The sequence below is a fragment of the Myotis yumanensis genome, unplaced genomic scaffold (genome assembly GCF_028538775.1).
Source record: "Myotis yumanensis isolate MYYU_CA2020_CCGP unplaced genomic scaffold, mMyoYum1.0.hap1 SCAF_18, whole genome shotgun sequence".
NCBI lineage: Eukaryota > Metazoa > Chordata > Mammalia > Chiroptera > Vespertilionidae > Myotis > Myotis yumanensis.
Genome location: NW_027223769.1, coordinates 3,102,162 through 3,129,500, shown reverse-complemented (window position 1 = coordinate 3,129,500; position 27,339 = coordinate 3,102,162). Strand labels below are relative to the sequence as shown.

At 48.7% G+C, this 27,339-nt stretch overlaps 1 protein-coding gene and 1 pseudogene across 4 annotated transcripts; one reads left to right on the top strand and one right to left on the bottom strand.

Annotated features, from left to right (window-relative positions):
- Positions 1-27,258, top strand: AXL (AXL receptor tyrosine kinase). 4 transcript variants are annotated; one of them, XM_070399049.1, is made up of 17 exons: positions 1-160; positions 5,249-5,329; positions 5,467-5,582; positions 7,893-8,103; positions 8,409-8,548; positions 9,234-9,384; positions 9,594-9,620; positions 11,509-11,641; positions 11,946-12,037; positions 14,850-14,945; positions 15,080-15,157; positions 17,317-17,409; positions 17,788-17,909; positions 18,505-18,614; positions 22,595-22,754; positions 23,251-23,387; positions 25,000-27,258. In XM_070399049.1, exons 1-17 carry the CDS (start codon positions 100-102, stop codon positions 25,349-25,351), a joined length of 2,160 nt encoding a protein of 719 aa, XP_070255150.1. In that variant the 5' UTR covers positions 1-99; the 3' UTR covers positions 25,352-27,258. The 4 variants fall into 4 exon arrangements, with proteins under 4 accessions (XP_070255150.1, XP_070255151.1, XP_070255152.1 ...); XM_070399050.1 differs by lacking the exon at positions 9,594-9,620; XM_070399051.1 differs by lacking the exons at positions 8,409-8,548; positions 9,234-9,384.
- LOC138997033 (ubiquitin-associated protein 1 pseudogene) lies at positions 20,298-21,780 on the bottom strand (annotated as a pseudogene).
- Positions 27,259-27,339: the final 81 nt, after the last annotated feature.

Here is a 27,339-nt window from a genome sequence, read left to right as displayed (position 1 = left end):
AGGAGCCTGAGGACAGGACTGTTACTGCCAACACCCCCTTCAACCTGAGCTGCCGGGCCCAGGGTCCCCCAGAGCCCGTGGACCTGTTCTGGCTCCAGGATGCTGTCCCCCCTGGCTGCGGCCACGGGCCACACCCCCCAGCACATACTTCATGTTCCAGGTGAGTCCCGGGATGTGGCCAGCTCACTGTAGAGGCCCTGGATGGATGGAAGTGGGAGAAGCGTGCCCTTCATGCTCCTGTGTGAGTGTCTGCCTGTCCCTCTGTCCTCTGTCCGTCTCTCTCGGTTCCTGAGTCTCTGCCTCTGAGTCTATCTCTGCATCTTTGCCCCTGTCTACTTCCTCACTTCTCCCCATACGCTTTCTCCATCTCCTTCTGTCTCTGTTCTCCATCACTCTGTTTCTCCGTGTCCTGTCTCTCTGCTCTTTCTCCCTCCAACTACCCCAGCTTGTCTCTGAATAGAATTCTTTGTCCTGGGTTTCCTCTGAGCTGTTCCATAGCCCAAGTGTGTGTAGGCCTGATGGCCCTTTGTCAGCCCTTGACCCCAAGCAGGGCACCCGAATCAACCGTGCCCTCCTCTCCTCCACCTCCCCCAACCTGTTTACCCCTGTCACTGAAGGGCCCCATTGGTGGGTACAGAACATGAAGTAAAGAGAGAAGGTGAAAGTGGGAGACAGAGAGAGAGAGAAAATCAGAGACAGAGAGGGACAGACCACAGAGGTAACCCAAGATGGGGCAGGACCAAGCTTGGGGTCACACAGTGGTCTGTGGCATTGCTGGGGGACCATGGACACAGGGGGTTCCCCTTCACTGAGAAAGAGAGAGAGGAATACAGAAGGGGAAGACTCAATTAGTCAGAGGGAGGTGGCTGGACCCTGTAGGGTATCAGCTTCCAGCACCCCCAACCTGCTCTCCAACTGCTGGGATGGGGAGGGGACTCCTGACTGAGGGTCTCCCAGGGTGGAGGGAGGTGCCCACATTCCCAGCATTCTGGGGACCCTGAGTGTGCAAGGGAAAGGTGGTGAGCATGCCAGCCCCCAGAGGGCTGACTCAGGCCAGTGGCTCTGGGGACTGAGTCAGCTTGGCAGGACCCCAGAGAGGGGGAGGGAGAGGAGGCCGGTTGCCCAACTCCATCCCAGAAGGAAAAATGGGGGGGACCACAGGTGGGAGAGGTCTGTGCATGTATCAGTATTTGGTGCAACTGTGAGGGTGATCTGTGTGTGTGTGTATTAGTGTGTGTGGGGTGGGGTGGGGGGGAGGTTCTGGGTGTGTGTCCATGTCCCTTTGGATCTGTGTCTCAGTGTCTGTCAGCATCAACCTCTTTGGATGAGGTGGAGGTGTTAGCAAGGGCCAGCTTCTGTAGCTGTCTCAGTGCGTGGGGGAGGGGTGCATGGGTGTGTGTGTGTGCGCGTGTGTGCGTGTGTGTGTGTGTGACTAAGTATACCAGTGTCAGCCTGCGTCAGCCTTTGTGTTTGTGTGCTCGCAGCTGTGACGCACTGTGTGAGGGTGGAGTGTGTATGTGTGTTGGGGGAGAGATGGCAGAGTGAGGGATCACAGTGCGTTTTGTGGCTATTTCCCATACCTCCCTATATAGAGGAGACAATGTCAGCTTACAGGTGTGCACCTATGGGTGTGAGTATCATGGCGTGGGCTTTTGCTTCCATGGAATTAGATTGTGTCAATGGACAACTTAGTGTGCTTTTTAGTGTGTTTCCACCGACTGTGGTTGTCTGTGTGTATACATATCTGTGTCCATGGATATCTGTGGTGTCTGTGTATTTGTCACAGGGTGAGCATGTTGGTATGGACTATGTCCCATGGACCCCCGTGTGTGTGTGTGTGTGTGTGTGTGTGTACGCACGTGTGACTCTCAGCAGACAGCAGCAACACCTTTCTGCCTCTGTCTGCTCTCCCTGAGTACCAGTCGGGCCCCATGCCCTCTGGGTGGATGAACATGGAGTGCTTAGCAGCCAGTGTGTAGATGTGTCTGTGCCACCTGTGTGCACGTGTCTCCCCTCTTGTGTGTCTGCCACAGCCCTCGTGTCCATGCAAGTGAGTGCTGTTGTATCAGTCTGCATCTCGATGAATGTCTTAAGCATCCTGAGTAAGTCCAGCTGTGTTTTGAAATCTTGGCTGTATTTTTGTGCGAGCAAGTCCACATTAACCTCTACGGGTTCTGGCATGTATTATTTGTCCACTTCAACCTCAACTTGTGATTGTCCCTTGGTGTGTGCCTCTCGACATGCAGGGAGGTTTGTGTGTCTGTCGGCTGCAGCCTAGGTGTATGTGGTCTTGCCAGGTGTTTGTAGTTCATGTGTGCACGTCTGATTGTGTTTATGTTTGGTCTCTTCCTTTATTTGTGTCAGCCCTTGTGTATGGAAGTCACGGAGTATGTATTTGTGTCACTGCATGTTTGCCACAGCATCAGCCTTGTGCGTAGCTTGTTGAGCGCCGCATTCTCTGTTTCTGTGCCAATAACGGTCCCTGTGAGTTAAGAGTGATTCATTGGGGGGCGGGAGGGGGGGCTGTGTTAAGGAATGTTAGCCCGTTTGTGTACATCTGTCCCTTGATCTGACTCAGGGCGTGCCCCCTCTCTCCTTCCATCCCTCTCTTTCCCTCGGAAAAAGCACAGGGTTGGGGGGAGGAGCAGGAGAGGACAGGAGGTGGACAGTGCATCTGGAAAGCACATCTGGAGTGGGCCTGCTCCTGCTGTGAGGGAGAGCCTGCTGCAGGGAAGGGGTCCCAGGTCCCTTCATCCCTGCTCTCCCCTCCCTCAAGGTGTTGGTGTCCGAGCCTGGGAAGGGGGATCCTGGGCCTCTCCCTGCAAGGCCAGCCGGAAGTGCAGGGGGTGGGGCCTGGTGACTCACTCAGACGGGGGCAGGAATGCTGTGGTCGGAACAGGACGGGGCTCCAGAACCCCCATCCTGCCCCAGGGCTCCTCTGGAGGACAGTGCCAGCTCCCACACAGTGACCCTGGCGGCCCCCACATGCCAGGTGGCTGGAGGGGACCCAGACTTCCCACCCCTGCCGGCTGCCCGCCTGCCCAGGGCTGTCCTGTCCGTGTGCCCCGCCCCCCCCCCCCCCCCCCCCCCCCCCCCCCCCCCCCCCCCGCCGGGAGCAGCGGCTGGCTGCGGGGCTGTGGGGGCAGGCGGGCACCTGACCTTGGCTGGGAACTAGCGCCTGGACAGCGGAACTGAGGAGCTTCCCTGCCCTTTGGGCGGCCAGCCAGCTTTCCCTCCTTCCACTCCCTCTGCTGACTAAGAAAAGGAAACTTTGTGTCTGCGGTAGATGGTGGTGAGAACAGGCGCAGAACAAACGCAAGAGGCACACGCAGCACCCAACATCCATAGACACTCACAGGTCCACAGCACACTGGTACAGGCATGGGCAGACAGGCACAAGCTACAGTTATACATACAGACTTAAGACTTAGTCCTCCTTACATCCTGTCACCCAGGGAGTGTGTGTGTGTGTGTGTGTGTGTGTGTGTGTGTGTGTGTGCGTGTCTGCCTGTGTTCCCACCATCATCACACTGGGGAGGGGAGGCAAGACACTCAAAAACAGTTGTTCATGACACGTACATTAACTCACCCTCAGAAGTACCCGTGCTCACATTTCTGCATACACAGCCAGAAACACTCAAAGGAAACAAATGTATACACATAAATTCACTCACTCATTCGACAAGCATTTATAGAGCACCTACTGGGTGCCAGGCCATCTTAGACACAGGCGATACAGCAGGGAACAAGGCAGACAGAAACCCCTGCCCATGTTGCTGACATGCTAGTGGAGTTGACATTGTGATGAGAAGAGCCAAAGGGAAAATAATAAAGCAGAAAAAAGGCTAGATATGGAGGGAGGTTCCAAATTTATTTCTTTTTAAAATTTTTAATATGTTCCCATTCATTTCAGAGAAAGGAAGGGAGAGGGAGAGAGACAGAAACATCAATGATGAGAGGGAATTCAACCCACTGCCTCCCAAATGCCCCCCACTGGGGACCAAACCTTGACCTCCTGGTTTAATCCCTGAACCACACCCGCCATGCAGTTCTGATTTTAAACAAGGTGGTCAGGGTCAGAAGGGCTGAGAAGGTGGGATCTGAGTAACAATGTGAAGGGGTGGGGAGTGAACCACTTGGATGTCAGTGGGAACACTGTTCCAAAAAGAAGGAACAGGAGTACAAAGTTCCCGAGGTGGGAAAATGCTTGATGTATGCTTCCCAGAAACACCAGGAGAGTGAGGTGTGAGTGAGTGAGGGGGAGTGGACTTGGTAGGAACCGAGCTTACAAACAAACTAGAGGCCCAGTACACAAAATTCATGCACGGGGGGCATGGGGGGGGGGGGTCCTGCGCCCTTTCGCAATCCAGACTTCTCAGGGGATGTCTGGTTTAGGCCTGATCCCTGCAGTCAGACATCCCTCTCGCAATCCAGAACCGCTCGCCCTGACTACTCGCCCCTAACTGCTCACCTGCCTGCCTGCCTGCCTGTTGCCCCTAACCATTCGCCTGCCTGTCTATTTGCCCCCAACCTCTCGCCTGCCTGCCTGCTCGGTGCATGTCAGAGCAACCAGTCGTTCTACCATAATGGTCACTTAGGCTTTTATGTTTATAGATAAATACCTCTACATTTGTACACACCCATGAGAGCCTGTTTCTTAGGTGTGTGCTTATTAGATGTATATGCCTCTATGTGTGTCTGTGTTTCTGCACCTAGGTGAGTGTGTGTGTCTGTCTGTGTGTCCAGCTATGAGTATGTGTGTTTCTGTATGTGAGTGTGTTTCTTTGTGTGTTCATGGGTATAACTGTGTGTATTGGTGTAGGTGACTTGTGTATAATTATGAGTATGTGTTTCTATGTGTGCCTTTGTATAACTCTGTATCTGTGTGTCTTGCTGTGTGAATGTGTTTCTAAGTGTGCTTATGTACATGTGTGAGTACAATATGTATCTCTATCTGTACATAAGTGTGTGTACAAGAGTGTGCGTGTCTCTATGTGTGTGTATGTTTCTGTGTATGTTTGTGAGTCTATCCATGTGTGTGCCTGTGTCTGCATATATGTGTGTCTATGTGGTGGGCATTAGGGCTGAGGCCCCCAGACCTGTCCCAGTGTTTGGGATGGAGGCCTGTGTTCCCTTCCCATAGTTTCCTTCTAAGCAGGTGCCCCTATAGGCTAGACTGGCCCTGTCAGGTGGGGCATGGTAGGGGCACCTCTCTGACACTGGACCCCACCCTCATATGACTTCCCAGGCCTGAACAAGACGTCTTCTTTCTCCTGTGAAGCCCATAATGCCAAGGGGGTCACCACATCCCGCACAGCCATCATCACAGGTAACAGAAAAGGGATCTGGGAAGTTGGGTGTCAGATGGTGTGGGACTGGGGTCAAAGGTCAGAGCTGGGGTAGAAGGCAGGGTGAGGAGCTTTGGGCAAAGGCCCCCCAGGTCAGTCCTTCCTCTCATCTCCACAGTGCTTCCCCAGCGGCCCCATGACCTTCACTTGGTTTCCAGTCTGCCCACAAAGCTGGAGGTGGTTTGGACACCAGGCCTGAGCGGCATCTATCCCCTTACCCACTGCACCCTGCAGGTGAGACTCAGACTTTACTAACCTCAGGCTCCCCTCCAACCACACCCACAAGCCCTCAGCATCTCCCTGGATAACCAGCCCTCCCCAGCTTTTGTGTGTTGAGAGGCAGTAGAGCCTTGGGTTAAGGCAGCTGTTTTGAGTTCAAATCCTGGCTCCACCACCTGATGGCTGCATGAGCTCAGGTAGGTGACTGTTTCTCGGTTCTCTCATCTATAAAACGGGCATAATGATGGTAGTACTACTGGAAAGGCTTGTTGTGGGAATTCAATAAGTAAATGCAAATGGAAATGTATAATAAACTATTAGCTGTTTTCAGTGGGTTTTTTTTTTTTTTTTTTTTGGTATCAGTGATATTGACTGTAGTCAGAATGGGAACCCTGAGACAGCCTTCTTGGTCACCACTGGCTACCCCCAACCCTGCTTCTCACACCTCAGCCCTGACCACTCTGGGTTGTCACTGTCTGGGGGTGAGTCTGTCACCCCACTGGACTGAGCTCTGGGAGGGCACAGCCAGGATGTCTCAGTCACCACTCAGTCCTCATTATTGCCTGGCTCAGGGCCAGTCAGAAGAAGACTACCTGACAGCTGAGAAGGGCCAGACCAGCCTTCTGCACCCAAGTCGCTCCTCCTCTAGTGTAAGAAAAACAAACACACAGACATGTGAATACAAGATCCAGCTCTGGCCTGAAGATCTCTGTGATTCGGAAGTTGGTAGGGCATTGCCCCTGATAGGAGATGATAATTAATAATGGCCACCTTTCATTGAGTGCCAACTATGTGTTGGGCCTATGTTTTACCCTTGTGTGTTTGTGAAATGTGGTCTGTGTTTACAACCTTTTTTCAGATGAAGAAACTAAAGCTCAGAGTAGTTAAGAAACTTGCCCAAGGTGACAGCCAGGAAGTGGAGAGGTGGGATTCGAACCCTTGTCTCACCAAACCCAAAGGATGCTCCTTACTGCCTTAGAGACCCTTTCGAGCCTGTACGTGATTAAACAGCAGCTGTCTTTCTTACAATTATGTGCCTTGGACACAACCTGATTCACTTGTCATTTTAACCTTAAAAGTAGTGGTTGTCAATCTTCCCATTTTCAAGGTAAGGAACTGAGGCCCAGGGAGAAGAAATGACCAATCCTCTCCAGTGCCTAAAGAGGATGAAATTGATTCAAACCCAGGGGCCAGACCAATTTGGGAGAGCTCAAATGCCAGGTCAGGTGTCAGCTGTACCCCCACCCCACACCCATCCAGTGTCCGCAGGAAAGCAGAAGTGTGTCCTCTTCCCTCTGCAGGTCTCACTTCCTGCTGTGCATAGGCTGGGGCTGAAGGGTTCGAATGGGAGGGTCACAGCCATCCCAGGGAAAAGAGAAGTGGGAGCGGGCATGGGAGGCTGAGTGCATCCTGGTCCCCTTTGTCCCAGCAGAGGTTCCTCTTCCTGGCTGTCACTGTGGGCCAAAGAGCAGGCAAGGGGACAGTCTCCCCTCATCCTGTTACCCACCCTTTGCCCACCTCCTCCCCAGGCCTCTGGGTGGTATTATCTCCACATGTGGGAGCCCTGTGACTTTGAGCAAGTGTCTGAACCTCTCTGGGCTTCTGTTTCCTCGTCTGTAAAATAGGAATGAAAAAAGAAATTGACCCCATAGGGTGGTGGTAAGAAGTCATTGAGTTCACCCAAACATGCACTTGACAGGGTGCTGGACACGTAGTTAGCACTCAAGAAATGTTAGCTGCTGGTGTGATGTTCAAACCAGTTTACGTGCTGCACAGGTGTATTCCCCAGCTGTAGCCCTGCCATCCTGACCTGGCCATTCCTGGGGGCAGGTGGATGTGCCAGCCTATGCCGCTGTGCAAGGTGTGTGGAATTGGACACTTGTTGCCAAGGCAACCACACACACATACACACACACACACACAAACACACACACAATACTAATAATGACAAACACTCAATACATACGGGCACTCTTCTAAATGCTTAGGAGATTCATTTCAGTCAACCCTTTGAAGGAGGGAGACGTTATACCCCATTTTACAGATGGGGAAACTGAGGTTCAATGAGGGAACGTCTTGTCAGAGGTAGCTTTTGCAAGTGATGACAGAACCACATTGTGCAGCTGGATGGTCTCCTCGCTTTGCAAATGCAGGTGCCCATGGAGCACTAGAATGAAGCTATCACACACACACACACAGACACACACACACACACACACACATCCTTTCAAAGTTGTGTAATCACAAGGACCACCACCGAGCATTGTCTGACTGCTCATGTGATTGCATGGCCATCCTGTCCTCACACCCCTTTTCTGTCCCCAGGCTGTGCTGTCAGATGATGGGGTCGGCATCAGGCTGGGAGAGCCAGATCCCCCGGAGGAGCCCCTCACCATGCAAGTATCCGTCCCCCCTCACCAACTACAGCTGGACAGCCTCCGTCCTCACAGTCCTTATCACGTCAGGGTGGCATGTGCCAGTAGCCAGGGCCCCTCACCCTGGACCCACTGGCTTCCCGTGGAGACGCCTGAGGGAGGTAAGAAGGGGCTGATGGGAGAGACGTTGCCCTTTGCCCCCTGGACCTTGCTCACATCAGTGCCACCCTCAGCATCTCCTCTCACCCATTTACCCCATGTGGACTCCATCTCCTTCCTGTTCAGTCCCCACTCCTCAGCACAGCACTGGCATCTCTCCCGGACCTCTTCCCTGTGCTTCCGCTCCTGGGAGGCCTGCATGAGTTGCCCATGCGCATGCTCTTTGCACCCTGCCTTCACTTCCTGGGGTCAGGGAGAAGTCAGGAAGAGGTACAGGTACCAGCTTCCCCTCTTCCCTGTCCTCCAGTGCCTCTGGGCCCCCCTAAGAACGTTACCGCCATAAGGAATGGGAGCCAAGCCATCGTGCGTTGGCAGAAGCCAATGGCACCCCTGCAGGGCATTCTGTTAGGGTACCGGCTGGCCTATCGAGGCCAGGACACTCCTGAGGTGGGTGCTGCTGGCTGGGGTTGGGTAGAGGGGCTGAGAAGGAGGGAAATGGGGAGGAGAAGATGACAGGGCAGATATGGACAGTTAGTTGTACAGGTTGGGTAGTGCAGAGGAGAGCACATTGTGGGAAGGTTAAAGAGGTCCAAGGGAGGGGGAGGGAATGGCTATTTATGAATCATTATAAATAGTGTTTCAGTGGACATGTTTCCTTGGTCATTTATCCCAGGAGCCTCCATGTTTTACCATGACAATGCTACAGCAGATAGTTGTATAGCATCTTGAGGAAGGGATGCCTTTTCTAATTTGCACAAAGTTATTATCTGTGCAAACAGCATCCCTGGGGTGGAGAAGTAGGGTGGGAAAAAGGGTGAGATTTAGAAGGGGATGGAGAGATGAGAGTGAAAGATGAGAATTCAGTTTCCAGCATAAGTACTATGTGCCATGCACTGTTATAGGACTTGCGGACATGGCAGTGAATGAGACAAAGTCCTGTCCTAGTCCTGTCCTAGTGGAACTGATATTTTAGTGGGCACGAGGATGGAGATAAAAGGAGTGGGGATGAAAAGATAGGAAGAAGAAGGGAAGAAGGTATGGGAGATGAGAAGGTTTACAGAAGGTTGGGGAGTTGAGGCCTAAGCGTTAAGAACCTGGGGTTCTACCCTGATGCTAAGTCTGGATGTCCTAGGTGCTAATGGACATAGGACTAAAGCAAGAGGTGACCCTGGAGCTGCGGGAGGACAGGACTGTGCCCAACCTGACGGTGTGTGTGGCAGCCTACACCGCCTCTGGGGATGGACCCTGGAGCCTCCCTGTGCCCCTAGAGCCTTGGCGCCCAGGTAACTCCAAAATCATGTCAGCCCCCTTTAAAGTACCCAGAAGAACCTTAACTCCCCAAGATGCTCCTGACTTGCTCTCTGCAACTTTCAGTTTTGCCCCAATCTAGGCTCTGTTCCTATCAGAATCTTACTGAGCCTCACACCCTCACCTGCGTCACACCAGTCTTGCCCTCCTGAGCATGTCCTCCCTCTGTCCTTTCTCCTCACAGGGCAAAGACAGCCAATGCACCAGCTGGGTAAGGGCTTTCGCAACCCCTCACCTCCCTCCCTTCCCAGTGAGGACCCTATCACCACACTCATATGCTTTACACATCCCTTTCATGTTTCTCAGACTCATCACTCTAATCCTCTATTTCTTGTTTTTATGTGGTCCTTGATGGAGGTGCCTGGAATAGCCCAGCATATTGTAGGTACTCAGTGAATGGTAGATGGGTGGATGGATGGATGGATAGATAGGTGGATGAATGGGTTGGGTGGGTGGGTGGGTGGGTGGGTGGAAGGAAGGAAAGAAGGATGGATGGATGGATGGATGGATGGATGGATGGATGGAAAGAACAGTGGATGAGTTATCCCCTTCACATTCATCCTTCTCAAATATTTCTTAACAATACTCAAACATCCCTCCTACTCCCTTTGTATCCTCCTAGCACCATTCCATTCCACCTCTTATAACTCATCCCACTATCCTTAAATATTTTTCACATCTTCCTGCACTTCTTTGCATGCCCTTTCCACACTAACCCACCCTCTTTTCATGTTCATCCCATTATAATTCTTCATACCTTACACATGCCTCCAAAACCTAATGCTTCCCACACCTCTCATTCACAAACTCTGTGCACACTTTTTACACACACACCATACATTCCACATTGCAAACACTGAAAAACTTTCAGTCCACACTATCCCACACTCTACAACTCTCCTTGTAGACTCATCCAATACTCCTTCCATGTTACTCCCTCACCGCTAGGTAATCCTAACCCATCCCCATTCACTGCACACACCCACACAAACTCCTGGCACACTTAGCACATTCCCATTCTCTATTTCTTACTCACCCACTCCCACCCTATTTGCACACCCTTTTTATTCATCCCTGGCTCATCTGTCCTTTCCACACATTTTACATGCTCATTGCACACTCTTCTCACACCAAAGTTAATTCTTACAAATCACTGCTCACTCCTTGAATCTAAAACTCCTTGAATGCTCCTCACTCACAACCCCCCAATTCCTTCAACATCCATCCGCACCCTGTACACATTCCTTTGCACACTACACCCCTTTGCACATTTACTTCACTCTCATCCTCGCTTAGTGAAAACCCTTCCACAGTCATCACACAATCCTCAAAAATATTCTTTGGTCATTTATCCCAGGAGCCTCACTGTTCTTGCATACTTAATGCAGATGCCTCATACACCCATCCTACACTGCATGCATTCTCTCCCCTACTCGCCTGTTTTTCCACACCCAAGTTCCCCTTCTTGCACAATTATCACATATATCACACACCCATCTCATGTTCATCAGCCCTCCTTGCATTATTTTTGTTGTGTTGTTAATCCTCACCTGAGGATATTTTTCCCATTGATTTTTAGAGAGAGAAGAAGGGAGGGAGGAGGAAGAGAGAGAGAAACATTGATGTGAGAGAGACACATCGACTGGTTGCTTTCCGCACCCACCCTGACCTGGGCCAAGTATAGAGCCTGTAACCTAGGTATGTGCTCTTGACCAAGAAATGAACCTGTGACCCTTTGGTCCACAGGCTAATACTTTAACCACTTAGCAACACTGGCCAGGGCCCTCCTTGCATTATTATAACCCATCCCACACTCCTTTCAGACTCATCACACACTCCTCAACTGTCCTCAACTGTCCATCCCACTCTTAAGTCACCTCAGCCACCCTACAAGTCTCATGCTCTTACTTTAACACTCACTCATATCGCATTCATTGCATGCCTTGCCCAGCCCAGTCCAGTCTCCCCATATATGTGAATGCACCTATGATAGGCTTAATCAAATATATCCACATCTGCTACCTCCAACATCACCCCCTTGGGTCTCAGGGAGATGGACACAGGGCCTTAGCCATGACCTGTCCCCCATGCCCTGACAGTGAGTGAACCTCCAGCCCCCTCCTTCTCATGGCCCTGGTGGTATGTACTGCTGGGAGCAGTTGTGGCAGCTGCCTGTGTCTTCATCTTGGCCCTGTTCCTCATCCATCGGCGGAAGAAGGAGACCCGCTATGGGTGAGTTGGAACTCTGTGAGTAGGGAGGCTCACATAGACTAGAATGGAGAACTTGGAAGCAGGGAGACCATGGAGAGGCTAGTGCAGGAGGAGAGATTACCAAGAACTGGAATTAGAGTGAGGGTCTGGGGAATGAATGGAAGGAAGAAGGTAGCAGTCCAAGATATGCTCAGCAAACGCTGGAGGAGAGGAAAGGCAGGACTTGGGATTGGGACGGTGCTTGCTTTCACTGCTAGTGGAAGGAGGGGGTTCCACATGGCTCTACCCTCACCTCCTCCCCATCCCCCCCCCCCCCCCCCCCCAGAGAGGTGTTTGAACCAACAGTGGAGAGGGGCGAGCTGGTGGTCAGGTATCGCGTTCGCAAGTCCTACAGTCGCCGGACCACTGAAGCCACCTGTAAGTGAACTCCATGCCTCCATGCCCTGGTTTGGGGATAATAAGTGTAGAGATTCAGTCTTCTGTATATACGTGAACCAAACATTTCTGAAGGCCTTGGAATACTAGGATGTTAGGACCACAGACTCTAAGAACAACAGAATTGTAGAATCACACAGAAAAACCTTAGAACAATAGAATCTTAGACACAATAAATCTTGGAAGACCAAACCTCAGAGCCATAGGATATTAGAACAATGTGTTGATCGTTATAATTACAATGATGTTATGATTATGATGCTGATAATGACAGCCAACCCTAACATTTCCTATGTGACAGACACTGTTCTAAATGCTCTACACATGTCACTTAATTTAATCCTCAGAGCAATCCAGTGAGGTAGGCATGTTATTCCCCCTTCACTTCACAGATGAGGAAACGGTAGCATAGAGTAGTTAAGATGCTTGGTCAAGGTCACACAGCTTGTCAGTTGGAGAGCTGGGATTCTAACCCAGGTAGTTTGGCTCTGAAGTCCGTCTTCTTTACTGCCTCTTAGAATTATAGGATGTGAAAGAGGTAGAATAGATCTTTGCCGGAAGCCAGTCCATCCTTGCTGCTTGACACAGTCGCTGCAGGAAAGAAACATCTGCACAGCATATGTTTCAAGGGACCTGGCATATATAGCATATTGTTCTTAATATGTTTGCTCTCCTTAGCGCCATGTATTTTAACCAAGGTCACCTCTCTGAGAAAGGTTGTTTCCCCAGGTGGGGATTTTTCCCTGAGGTTAGGGAGGGGGATACAACCCCTTAATTAAGTGCCAGGCGGGTAGTTAAGCTACATAATCTTTACTCCCTGGAATGGAGATAAGAAACGCCCTAACCTTTGCAATAGAAATTGACAGGATTAAAATTGGCTGGTATAAATACAGATGTAACAAGACAATAAACATCAGATCCTCATCAGATCCTCATCAGATCCAAATCAGATCCAAACCAGAACTTGGCCAGAACTTTGCTGGAGATCCCGACCAGAACTTTGGCTGGAGATCCTGGCTAGAGGTCCTGACTAGGCTGCTGATCAACTGAACACTGTCTCCGTGTCATTCCTTCTTCGCCGACTCCGTCCACACCTTTGGGGACCCCTGGACCTGCTGGGGTTGGACCCCAGCAGATCTTTGCCTAAAAAAATTATAGGCTCAGTACTATAGACTCTTAGGGTCTTGAAAATTATAGAATTTTAAAACTATAGGCTCTCTGTTAGAGGACTGTAGAGTTATGGAGGGTCCCAGCTACGGAGGAGCTCAGAGGCCACCCAGTCAAATCTCTTCATCTTCCCATTGGGGAAACCTAAATCCAGGGGAAAAAAGGAGGGGGCAGAGTTAGGATCTTCCTAGCACACAGTGAGAAGGCTTCCAGGCCCCAAGGAGATTTCAGAAGGGGCTGGAAAAGCCATTAATTTAAGAGGAGAAGGAAGAGGAAGTGAGCAGGTCACACTCATCTAATGGAATCACATGCAGCACCAATTCTCAAAGTATGATCCGGTCCCTGGGGGGCACTGAGATCTTTGCAGGAGGTCCATAAGGTCAAAACTATTTTCATAATAATATCAAGATATGTTTTGCCCTTTTGCACTCTCACTTTCTCACAAGATTCCATGGAGTTTTCCAAGAACTTTCTAATGTGTGATGATGTCATCACTCTGTTGGTTGACAGAATGTGTGCTTATGTATTCTTGTTTTTTAAAAAATCTATTTGCTTTAATTTTGAATACAGTAAATATCAATAGACAGGATATCTCAAAAATGTATACACACTTTGTTGTTTCTTTGTGTGTGTGGTTTTTTTAAATCCTTACCCAAGGATATTTTTTTCCACTGATTTTTAGAGAGAGTGGAAGGGAGAGGTAAAGACAGAGAGAAACACTAATATGAGAGAGACACATCAACTGGTTGCCTTTTGCATGCCCTCGACCAGGGTTGGGAGCCTGCAACCGAGGTACATGCTCTTGACCAAAATGGAACCTAGGACCCTTCAGTCTGCAGGCTGACACTCTATCTTCTGGGCCAAACCAGCTAGGGCAATACACACTTTGAATAATTATTCATTCCAATGGGTTAAATCTGAAAAGAAAGAAAAGTCAATTGAGCTATCAGCAGTTAAAGTGTGTATACATTTTTGGGAGACACTCTCTACATACCCCACGTAAATGAGAGCTCTTTGCAGAACTCCATAATTTTAAGAATGTAAAGGGGTCCTGAGGCCAGTAAGTTTGGGAACTCTTCCTATAGAGCAATGAAAATGAATCAATTATAACTACGACAACTGTGTCGTAGACATCCGGTTGAGTGAAAGAAGACAGACACAAAAGAGAATACAATATATGATTCTATGTTTATAACATCCCCAAACAGAGAAGACTAATCTATGGTAAGAGAGTCAGGAAAGTGGCCACCCCTGAGAGGGTAGGTCATGGTCTGTTCTTGACCTGGGTGCTAGTTAGACTGCTGGGTTGGTTTGTGAAAATTCATTGAGCTGGTCACTTATGATTTCTACAGATTATATACCACAATAAAACTTTAATAAATATTATGAACAACTGGTATGGCAGAACACTAACCAATCAATGTGCCCACTGATGTGAGATTATGTGACAGGCTCCAACCTTTTAGGTGCCCCTCTTGGGGAATATTCAAGGGGTCTAGAGGAGGAGCTAGGGTGGGAGTGGAGGGTGCTCAGGACAGTAGCTATTTCTGAATAAATGCAGAAGTATCTCTGAGCATGTAAATGTCAGCCCAGCTCTATGGCTCTGTCATCCCCACTCCCCATGCAGTGAACAGCCTGGGAATCAGCGAAGAGCTGAAGGAGAAGCTGCGGGATGTGATGGTGGACCGGCATAAGGTGGCCCTGGGGAAGACCCTGGGGGAAGGTGAGTCCCCCTGGCACACATGTATATCCCCCTGAACTAAGGAGTCCTTCACTTCCCCACGTCCACCCAACCACACGAAAATGCAACCCCTATGAACCCCCCTGAGGTCAGTGTCTCCCTCTGGTCCCCTACAGGAGAGTTTGGAGCTGTGATGGAGGGCCAGCTCAACCAGGATGACTCCATCCTCAAGGTGGCTGTGAAGACAATGAAGAGTGAGTCTGTGCACACATGTGGGACCCCCATCCTCTAGCCTATCCTTCCCAATGCCCCAAAGGAGGCAGAAGAGCAGAAGAGTTAACAGCAAATTGGCTTTACCACAGAACCTCAGTGTTTCCAGGCAGGAAATGAAGTCCATGCTAGGTACTTCAAAAAGAGAAATTTAATATGGTGAGATTACTACAAAGGTGTAGGAAGGACTGAAGGACACCTGGGAGCAGTGACGCAACCTGGAGATTAGCAGCAGCAATAGTCATTCCCACCTCTAGGCCTGAAGGGCAGAGGGAGGAATGACCAGGATTACCAGAGCCCATGGCCAGGGACGCCTGTCAGGGTTTGGGAATCACAGAGTTAGCGGAAACCTCGTGGGAGCTTGAAACACAAAGGAGACCCAGCCACCACCAAGGAAATACTGGAAGCCTTACAAGACCAGGTGAAATACCCTGGCTTCTCCCCTCCTCCTTCCTGTCCACCTGCCAGTCTCCCATTAGTGCTTCCCATTGGCAAAGTCCAACAACAAACCAGTAGGAAAGGGAGCCTGGGAAATGTAGTTTTCAAGGGCCAGCACCCTGTGATACATAGCAGAGCAAGAAAGATCCGAAATGAGGTACACCTGGCTTCATCATTTACCAGCAGTGTTATCTCAGGCAAGTGACTATCCCTCTCTGAGCCTCCCATTCCTCATGTGGAAAAAAGGATCATAATGGCCCTACCTCCTAGGACAGTGGTCGGCAAACTGCAGCTCGCGAGCCACATGCGGCTCTTTGGCCCCTTGAGTGTGGCCACGAAGTTTCAATCTCACTGTACGTGCGCACCTGCACGTGGTATTTTATGGAAGAGTGTCGAGTAACACTCCCTCCACGTTCTGCGTGGAGTAGGGTTCGGTATCTGAAAGAGGAGCCGCACAACAAATGAGAGAAAAAGACACGAGATAATTTTGCAATATTGGGGGACCAGGCGGGCAAGTCCCGAAGGACTTCCACCGATGCTCAGGCCGCTCCAATCTTTTATTGATCTGGAGTAGCCCTTAGGGTAAGGAGGTTTCAATGACACACAGATCAGCAGACAATTTCCAGGAACAGGTAGAGTATCTGATTAGCTCATCAATAGCTAGATTTCCAGGAATAGGCAGAGTATCTGAGCAACAATAATCAACAAGGATCTACATAAGTATCTAAGGAATTAAGTGAACTAAGGTGGGGATGATGCTTCAACTATTATTACCTAAATTAACTGGGTGGTTCCTAGATTAACTGGGTGGTGCGCAGTGCTGACCTTTGCTAGGACTTCAAAGGTTACTAGCTTTTGGGGGTCTCTGTCTAAACTCAGGTAGTGAAGACAATGAATGGACTCCGGCAAAGAGCCACACGCAAGGGGCCGCAGTTTGCCGACCACTGTCCTAGGATGTTGTGAGACAAAGCACTTAATGCTAGGTGTGGAACGTAGTACATGCAGTTGATGTGGACTGTGACTATACTATTTACATCATCAGAGAAGGTGCGAGCCTGTCCAGGGCCACACAGCACAGGAAGTCCACGGCAGGAAATCATCTCCATGCAGGGAAAAAGCATAGAGGGTCAGGCTGGAGGTGAGGGAGGAACAGTCCTTTCTGAATCACTGGGGCCAAAAGTTTGGGTTATGCAGTCATCACTTAGTCACTCACTCAGTCGTTTTTGAACATCTCCTATGTTCTTGGCCTGGGTTTCAATCCCAGCTGTGTGGCCTTGGGCAAGTCACTTTGCCTCTGTGAGCCACTTTCCTGAGCTGTAAAACAGGAAAAATCACACAGACCCCCACTGCTATTGGAAATGTGTTGGGACATAGCCTGCTGTGGTGTGTGCACTTGGACCCGGAGCCTGACTTTGAATTCTGCCTATTCCTTTTGCAAGCTGTGTATGCCCTCAGGCAGGTTCCTTAACCATTCTGTGCCTTGGTTTCCCTCCTTTAAAATGGATAAAATAATAGGAACACCTCAGAGGATTAAATGAGTTAATACATGTAAAATTCTGAGTATAGCACCTGGCACTTAACAGTCATGTTTAATGAAGAAGATGATGATGATGATAATGAAGGAGAGGAGGAAGAGGGGAAATACTCCCTCCCCTGAATCCCCTCTCATCCCCTCCTTCTTACCCTCCTTCCTCTCTCCCCCAAGTTGCCATCTGCACAAGGTCGGAGCTGGAGGATTTCCTGAGTGAAGCTGTCTGCATGAAAGAATTTGACCACCCAAATGTCATGAGGCTCATCGGTGAGGGACAGCAGATTTAGGGGGCCTACAGGCTTTGTGGAAGCAACACTAAAGGGAAGATCCCTCTGGCACTGGGAAGATCAAAGCTCCAAGCTCCCTCGTTTCCCCCTCCCTCAGAGCCAGCAAACTGCCCCCTCCTTCTCTCCCTCAGCTTGGAATGTGACCTGTGACCTTTCCCAGAAATAGCTGAGGTCCCCAGGAGGACTGGGGAAACATCCTTGGGAACAGTGCTGGAAATGTCTTCTCTGAAGCTTGGTCCTTGCCACCCCTAAAACAATTTGGAGGCCAGATTTGAGGGAGAGGGACAGACTGAGCTGGGAGAGGGGGTGGCTTCCCTTTCTGTCCAGCTGGAGTGACAGGGTTGCCTGGGGGACTCAGGCGTCTGTTTCCAGGGTTCCGAACTAGATGGCTTCCCTGCACCTGTGGTCATCTTACCTTTCATGAAACATGGAGATCTACACAGCTTCCTTCTCTATTCTCGACTCGGGGACCAGCCAGTGGTGAGGGCATATAATCATCTACAAGTTTTAATAATCTACAAGTATTAATTGAGCACCTACCAGGTACCTGGTGCTACTCAGACACTGGGAAGACCATGGTGACCAAGAACTGTCTGCCAGTGGGGGGACAGCAATAAACAAGTTAACAAATAAATAGGCACGATGATCTGAGTACTAGGAAGGAATTATAGAGTAAGAGGAATGACAGGAGGCCAGGCAATTAGTTTGGATAGACAAGGAGGTCTCACTAAGGAGAGGAGCCAGCCGGTGGGAGGTGGAGAGGTCTGGGAGGAAGCAATCCTGAAGGGAACATGGGCAAAGGCTTGAGGTGGGAACAAGCATGGCTTGTTTGAAGACTAGAAAGGAGGCCCCTGGAAGGAGTGTATGTCGAGGGCAAGAACAGTAGGAGATTAAGTCACAGAGGAAGACAGACTGGGATTATATAGGGCCTTGTTAGAAAGGGTTAGATTTAATTCTTGTAGCCATGGGAAACCATTGCAGGGCAGAGCTAGGCACACACAGGAAGGAAAGGTGGAAGGAAGGAGGGATGGGTCTCAGGAACTCAACTGACCTCTCTCCTGCCCTGTTCCCCTAGTTCCTGCCCACTCAGATGCTGGTGAAGTTTATGGCAGACATTGCCAGTGGCATGGAGTATTTGAGTACCAAGAGATTCATACATCGGGACCTAGCCGCCAGGAACTGCATGTGAGTGTTGAGTCTTCCAGGGACACCCTAAAGCCTATAGGGAGCTCCTTTCCTCCTTCTCAGGATGAAAGAGGGGGCTAGGCACACACACACACATACCCTTTGCACAGGTCAGAATTCAGGACTGGGATAGAGAGGTCAGCAAGGGGATTGGGGAAGGCTTCCTAGAGGTGATGGGCCATGAACTGAAATCTTAAAGGAGTATTTGAATGTGGAGAGAGAAGAGGCAAGAGGGTGGGCTCAGTGGGCAGCATGAGTGAGCAAAGGGGCAGAGGTGACCGATGAGGGTGGTGACATTTAAGCTTCATTTCTCTCCCTCTCTATGCTGAGTGTCTTGTCTGGGGCTGCCCTTGGGGAGGGGCCAAATTGGATAAGGAGACTAGACCCCTCTCCCCATTAATGGACGTGTGTGTGTGTGTGTGTGTGTGTGTGTGTGTGTGTGTAAATATAGGCTTAGAATATTAGTCTCATTACAATGTTGGACTCATAGAAATTGTAGCTGAAGAATCAGAGTATCTGTTATAAAATGTGTAAATGTTCACAACTCTCAGAAATATAGAAAATATTTTATTCCCCCCAACACTTTTTATTTTGAAAAATTTCAATCCTACAGAAAAATTGAAAGACTTGTTTAATGAACACCCATATACCCTCCTTGTTGAGATTTTGCCATTTTCCTATATTCTCTTTTTCTCTCTCCCCTCAACCATTTGAAAGTAAGTTGCCAACATGGTGACCCTTCACCCTAAATCTTCAGTAGGTATTTTCTAAGAATAAGGAATTATGCCTAAGTAAAAACAGTAATTCTGTTATCACATCTAAGAAGATTATCAATAATTTTGTACATAATCTAATATCCAATCCATATTCAAATTCTTCCAATTGTCTTCCGAAATATCTTTAGGGCTATTTTTCCCTCTAAAACAGGACCTATTCAAGGTTCCCACATTGCATTTGATTGTTATGCCCCTGTAGTAGCTCTTATTTATTTATTTATTTTTATTTTTAATTTATTATTTTTCAATATCAACTTTTTCATTTTTATTTTAAATATATTTTTATTGATTTCAGAGAGTAAGAGAGAGGGAGATAGAAACATCAACAATGAGAGAGAATCATTGATCAGCTGCCTCCTGCACACCCCCTAGTGGGGATCAAACCCACACCCAGGCAAGTGCTCTGGACTGGAATTGAACCCAGGGCCTCTCTGGAGGGCCGAGGTGGGAAGGACACTTCTCAAAATACAAATACTTTTAATATAGAAGGAACCAGGACAGTTTTAAGGGCATTCACATGCCCAAATCTTCCCCACCTTCTCCCCAGCTCAGGGCCTACCAGCTGTGGGCAAACTACGGGCCCTCGGGCCGGATCCGGCCCGTTTCAAATGAGTAAAACTAAAAAAAAAAAAAAAAAAAAAAAAAAAAAAAAAGACCATACCCTTTTATGTAATGATGTTTACTTTGAATTTATATTAGTTCACACAAACACTCCATCCATGCTTTTGTTCTGGCCCTCCGGTCCAGTTTAAGAACCCATTGTGGCCCTCGAGTCAAAAAGTTTGCCCACCCCTGGCCTAGACTCATAGAGACTGGCAAGCACACTGACCCTCCATCCCCAAAGGAAAATCTGGACTTGTGCCCCTTCTCCTTCCCCACAGGTGAAGAGCTGAAGCAGGGCCTCCTCTCAGCTGGCTTCATCCTGAGCCATGCAGTCTTCCAAAGTATTACCCTGGTCATTGTTATGTAAAAGCATAACTTCCTTAATGTCTTTCAGTTCAAAGACCATTTCCTTAAATTTGCTAATTAATTGAAGGAACTCCATCATATTGTCCTCTGAATACTGGTGTATTTCCAGAGCCTCTTCCACTAAAAGAGGGTCGAAGCCCTTCCCACAGAGCTGTCTGTATACAAAGATAGTCAAGAATCTGCTCAGATTTCTCTCCTTTCCTCTTCATGGCTCTCAGGACATACTCATATGAGTAGCCCATGTTGACCACTGTCTCCACACACTACTGCTCACAGGGGACAGCGTCTGCAGGTCAGAATAAGACTGGGGACAGCTGGAGTGTTGGGCACTTGTGACAGTGAGAGATTAGGAGGTGTGACGATGGGACTTATATTTGGAGGTGACGATTCTTCTGTACACACAGACAAGACAGAGAGGGAAGGCATCTGGGAAATCATATCAGAAAGGGTCAGGTTTGGCACCTCTGTGCCACTGTCTAAGTTCAAAGCTGAAAGCCCAAGATTTTGATGCCCATTGAGCTCACTGGCACTGCTTTGGGTGGAAGGTTTTAGGGAATTCTGGAACGTGCCATTTCGGAGGCAGAATGTGTTAGGAAAGTGCTTGCTAGCTTGGCTGTCTTCTGATTGCTGTCATCAGAGTTAAGTTTGGGGAAGGACAGGGATTTGATATTGCTTATTGCAGGAATCGGGGGGAGGGACACTTTGGAAGACAGCGACATCTTTTCACAGTTGCCCAACTGGGTAAGGTTATAAAGCCATTGGGTTTATGAAGAGGCTTGAAATCTAGTGTTGCCTGCTCCAGAGATGCCTGTAATACAGACCCAGAGCCTCCTCTAGGCAAGTTACTGTCCAATAACAGCCGGTGGTTCCTACCAGAATGTTTCTCAGCTCTTCCTTCTCATCAATAATTTTTAACTCGAGATTATCAAATGGGTCTTCTTCATACTCAAAGTCAACAGGACTGAAATCTGCCTTTGTGTGGGGTGAGCTGAGAACTTTCTGTTTTGTGGCACTGCTGCTGACCCGAGTCGGGGTGAGGATGCTGTTGTGCTGAAGGTGGCAAGGATGGGGTTAATAGGAAGTGGCACTGTGGCTGTGCTGTGAGTCTTGGGGAGGCTCATTTTGATATCGCCTTCTGGGCCATTCTTAGAATTCACTTTAGCTTCTGCTTCCTCAACCTTACCCTCTGCTTCCCGCTGGGCTTCTTGGATTTTCTTAATATCTTCAACCCACTCAATGGTTTCATTTTCCAAGGAGAAGTCATACTGTACTTCTCTGACAACCTGCAAACAATCAGGCAAGGAGAAGCCAATAGGTAGACCAACTTTAGCTGGTGTTTTGAATTTGTCTCCGATCTTAAATAGGACATCATCAAAGCAACTGAAAGTCCTATGAAAATCTGCACTCAACTTAGAAACCATTTAGAACCTGAACGCCGCTGCCACCGCAGCTGTCCCAGAAGCCGAAAGGTGCTGGCACCACCGCCAACTGCCTAGGCTCGGTCCCCGCTGAGCTCCTGATGGCCCCTCGGGAGAGCAAACACCACCACCTTCAACTCTGCTGACCCAGGGCTAGGTCATCACCACAGCCACAGCCAGTACTACAGTCACCATCTTGAAATCCTCCTCCCCTCACTGCTCTGCTGTCCCTTATCCTTATATGTCACACAAATGAGACCATGTAGTTTGTACTCCTTGGTGTCTGGCTTCTTTCGCTCAGCATGATGTTTTTGAGATTGGTCCATATTGTGTGTGTGTGTGTGTGTGTGTGTGTGTGTGTGTGTGTTTCAGTGGTTTGTTCTTTTTTTTGTTGTTTTCTGTATAATATCCCTTGTATGGGTGTCCCATAATATTCTGTTTCTTTAATCTGTGCGCTGATTCCATGGGTGTGTTTGTGAAAATTCAGATTTGTGCATATATATTATACATCAAGAAAACAGTTTTGTTTTGTTTTGTTTTCAAAACAGATAATCAAACTCAAGGAGCTTAGGAAGGACTTTAGAATCTGGCAAAAAGCCAGAGCTGGGAAGGCCCTCAGTAGCTTTTTGTCCCGCCCTCATTTTATGGAGGAAACAAGAAGTAACACAGTTCCTTCCAAATCTGGGGCAAGGAGGAGAGACAGGCCCTAATCCCAAGCAGGACAGCCAGGGTGGAGATAGAGATGTCTGAGAGTGAGAGTAGGCTTCCTGGTGGAGAACCCATGTCATGACCCTGTTCCTCTCCCCAATCCTGGCAGGCTGAATGAGAACATGTCCGTGTGTGTGGCGGACTTTGGGCTCTCCAAAAAGATCTACAATGGGGACTACTACCGCCAGGGACGTATTGCCAAGATGCCAGTCAAGTGGATCGCCATTGAGAGCCTGGCTGACCGCGTCTACACCAGCAAGAGTGATGTGGTATGTGCACCTCTGATAGGAGTGGTTACAACAGGAGGGTGTGGCCTGATCATCTCACACTGCACCTGGGCTCACAGGGACCTGCCCACGTGGACTACTCATGTCTGAGTTATGGTGGGTGACTATGAACAGTGTTGTGGACATGCTATGGATGTGGACAGGTCCATGTGTGCATGGTGGCAGGTTCTACATGGGACATATAGATAGTTAAGGTTATAAGAGGTGGTGGTAAGTATGTATACATGTGTATAGGCAGGCTGTGGAGGGTGACACATGAGACCATGTGTCCATTAAGTATGTAAATGTGTGCATGGGTGAGCATGTCTGTGTGCACAAAAGTTACCTCTATGAGGGTGTACCTGTGCCAAAGTGGTTCTGTGAATAGCTGTGATGCACCCACAAAGATAGCTATGTGCACATGTGTACATAAATGTGTGTTCAGGGGCGTCTTTGTGCAGAAGAAACACTCTAATTCTCTCCCCTCTGCCCTCCACAGTGGTCCTTCGGGGTGACAATGTGGGAAATTGCCACTCGGGGCCAAACCCCATATCCAGGAGTGGAGAACAGTGAGATTTACGACTACCTGCGTCAGGGAAACCGCCTGAAGCAGCCTGTGGACTGTCTGGATGGACTGTGAGGACCCTTAGGACCCCCTCCCCCCATCTCCACTTAATCCCAGATTTCACTCCAAAACATGTCCAGGACCCTGTACAGAATCCCTCAGACTGTTGAGGAGGCCACCTGCCCTCCTCACCACTGCTCCACAGGGGTGTGAATTAGCAAAAGGTGTCCTTTCCTCCTTTGCCTTGTGCATGGAGTGCAGGCTGGATCAGCCTCCTCAGCCAGTTATCCATGAGCAGTGAATAACTACACAATCTTACCTGGGGGCTCTGCCTCTGAGACTGCCCCACTCTCAAAGAATTCTAATCCATCCCAGACTCCTGAGCACCCACACTTTCACCAGATGCTCTGCAACCCCCAGGACCCTCTGTAAAATCCTTCAGGTTGTTATATCGAGCTTCCCCAAACCCTCAAGCCTCCTCTGAGATGTTCTCAGGCTTCTTTAGGATGGTGCTTATCAAACTTTGTCACCTGTTGACACCCAGAGAGCAGAACATTTATCCAGCATGATGTTGCTGGGCCAGGAGAGGATAGCCTGGGGCTGCAGGCTCCCCAGGTCCTCCTTGGGTGTCCAGAAGCTGAGGGGAGCAAGAATAATAGCTAGTGTTTCTATAGAACTTACTCAAAGGCACTGTTTTAGGCGCTTTGCATATATTAACTCATTTGGTCCTTAAAATGGCCACATAAAGTATTATTATTCCTATTTGCAGGAGAAGAAACTGGGGCCCAGAGATGGTAAATCACTTGCCAAAGGCTGCATAGCTAGTGTATTAGTTATCCACGCCCCCAAATCCAGTAGCTCAAAATAAGAAGCATTTATTACTTTCAGTTTCTGAAGGTCAAAGTCTGAGAACAGCTTGGCAGGGTGATTCTGAATTAAGATTTCTAATGCGGTTACAGCCAAGATTCAGGGTGATTCTGAGTAAGGTCTCTAATGAGGTTGCTGTCAAGATGGGGTTGCAGCCATCTGATGATTGGGACTAGAAGATTGTTATCAAGGTAGCTCAATCACATGGCTATGGCAGGAGGCCTTAGTTCTTTTCTATGAAGACCCTGCCATAGTGCTGCTTGAGCTTCCTCACAACATGGTGGCTGGCCTCACCCAGATGAGCATCCTATGGGAAAGAGCAAGGAGGAGACCACAATGCCTTTTACAGGCTAGTCTCAGAAGTCACACACAACATCACGGCTGTAAGTCAGAATCAAGTCAAGAAGTCCAGTCCACATTGAAGGGGAGGGAAATTAGGTTCTATCTTTTGGGAAAAAAAAGAATGTCAAAGAATTTGAGCACATATTTTAAATCAACACAGCTTGCAAGTCTTTGATGCCAGTCTGTTCTGGGGAGCCACACTGGAAAGCTCTGCTGTAGCAAACTATCACTAGAATACCATCCCATACCTAGTGAGGTTTTCCAATACCATTTCCAGCTCCCAAGTGTCCCAGAAATCCTTCAGAAACTCTTGAGAAGTCTTCAGTCCCTATAGATGCCCCCAACTGTAATAGTTCCCTCCAGCCCCATGAAATGTCCTTGGTCCCCTGAGTGTCCTCAATTTCCCCCTAACTCTCAGAATGTTCCCCTTCTAAGTCCCTGCACAGTCTCTCACCCCTCACTCTGCTGTCCTAGGTATGCCCTGATGTCCCAGTGCTGGGAGCTAAACCCCCAGGACCGGCCAAGTTTTTCACAGCTACGGGAAGATCTGGAGAACACACTAAAGACCCTGCCACCTGCCCAGGAGCCTGATGAAATCCTCTATGTCAACATGGATGAGGGTGGGAGTCATGCTGAACCACTTGGAGCTGCTGGAGGAGCTGACCCCCCAACCCAGCCTGATCCTAAGGATTCCTGCAGCTGTCTCACCGCAGCTGAGGTCCATCCTGCTGGGCGCTATGTCCTCTGCCCTTCTACAGCACCCGGCCCGACCCTACCTGCTGACAGGGGCTCCCCAGCACCACCAGGGCAGGAGGATGGAGCCTGAGACAACCCTCTGCCTGGGACTTCCTCTCAGGACCCAAGCTAGGCACTGCCACCTACGTTCCCATTCCAGACCTTACTCACAACTGCAGCTCTCTCTTCCTACCAATTCCACTTCCATCTCACACAAATCCTCTCGCTTTCCACATCTTAGTGTCCCCGAGTGTAAAAGGAAGGGGTTGGACTGCAATCCCTAAGCGTCCTCCTAAGTCTAACATGCCAAGATTTTGGATTCTAAGGTTTAAAGAGCCTAGGTTCTGGGTTTCAAAGACGTTATGAGTCTTAGGTTCTAAGGACCTGAAATTCCAAATTATCTAATTTTAAAGTGCTAAGGTTCTAGACATGAACGCTCTAAGGTCTATATTTGAAAGTTCCGAGATTCTACGGCCCTAGATTTTCCTGTTTTTAAGATTCTTGATAAAATCTGTAAGTTTTGGGGTTCTAAAGTTCTATGATTCTAGGCATAGGAACTAAGACTCAATGATGCTAGATTTCATTTTCCTTAGGGTATAAGACTCTAGGTTCTAGAATTCTATAATTCTAGACAGAGAGGTTTTAAGGCCTAATGTTCTAAAATTTGATGTTCTAAGCCTGTTAGAGTATAAATCCCCTGGCTGACTCTAGAGCCTACTCTAGCAGTGGTTCTCAACCTTCCTAATACCACGACCCTTTAATACAGTTCCTCATGTTGTGGTGACCCCCAACCATAAAATTATTTTCATTGCTACTTCATAACTGTAATTTTGCTACTGTTATGAATTGTAATGTAAATATCTGATATGCAGGATGTATTTTCATTGTTCGCGACCCACGGGTTGAGAACCGCTACGTCTAGAGCATAAGGGCTTCAAGATTTTATCCTTTCAAGTTCTAAGATTCTAATGATGATGCCCTAGCTGGTTTGGCTCAGTGGATAGAGCGTCGGCCTGCGGACTGAAGGGTCCCAGGTTCGATTCCGGTCAAGGGCACATGCCCGGGTTGCGGGCTTGATCCCCAGTGTGGGGCGTGCAGGAGGCAGCCGATCGATGATTCACTTATCATTGATGTTTCTATCTCTCTCTCCCTCTCCCTTCCTCTCTGAAATTAATTTTTTTAAAAAAATTAAAAAAAATAAGATTCTAATGATGGTCAATTAGAGTTTCTAAGGCTTTATGATCCTTGAAGCTCTTGTTATGAGATTCTGGATCCTAAAGGTCTAAGCTTCTAGATTCTGCAATTCAAAAGTTCTAAGAATCTACAGACGGAGGTTCTAAAGTCTAATGTTCTCAGATGTGATGTTCTAAGACTTAGTCTAAGAACCTAGATTCTCTGTGTCTAAGATTCAAGATCATATGTTTCAAGGTCCTAGATTATTAAAATCTAAGGTTCTAATGTTAAGTTCTGTATTCCAAGGCACTCTAGATTCTATTGGTCCAAGATTCTGGGTCCTCAGATCAAAGGTATAAGACTCTACAGTTAGTTGTGATTAACTAGATACCAAAGTTCTAATAATTTCTAATGTTGGACACCTTTAAGCTCTATGTTGCATTCTGCCTTTCTAGGATTTTAGTTAAGGATCCAAGAATCCATGATTCTAAATCTTAAGATTCTAGGCACTGCAGTTCTAAAATTCAAATGTAAGGTTTTAAAGGTCTACAGGTCTTGAACTCCAAGGTTCCAAGGTTCTAACTTTATAGTATTCTTCCATGTGACCCTGCCGAGCCACCTCTGCTTCCTCCTCCCCTCATGTGGGGGTTTCCCCCCTCAAGCCTGTGCAATGCATTAGGGAGGCCTCCTTTCCCCAGGGGACAATCTTCCTCCTTTTGGGCCATGCTGCCCGCACCCTGAGCCAGTCCCTCGTATCCCCCTGTACAGAGTGTGGACTCTGACACCTCCAACGGGGCTTATATCACATAAAACTTTGTAACCACACTTCTTTCTCTTGTCTCTCTCCACAATCATGTGGTCTCTCTGGAACTCAGTTTCCCCGTCATAAAAAGAAGGGTTTTATGG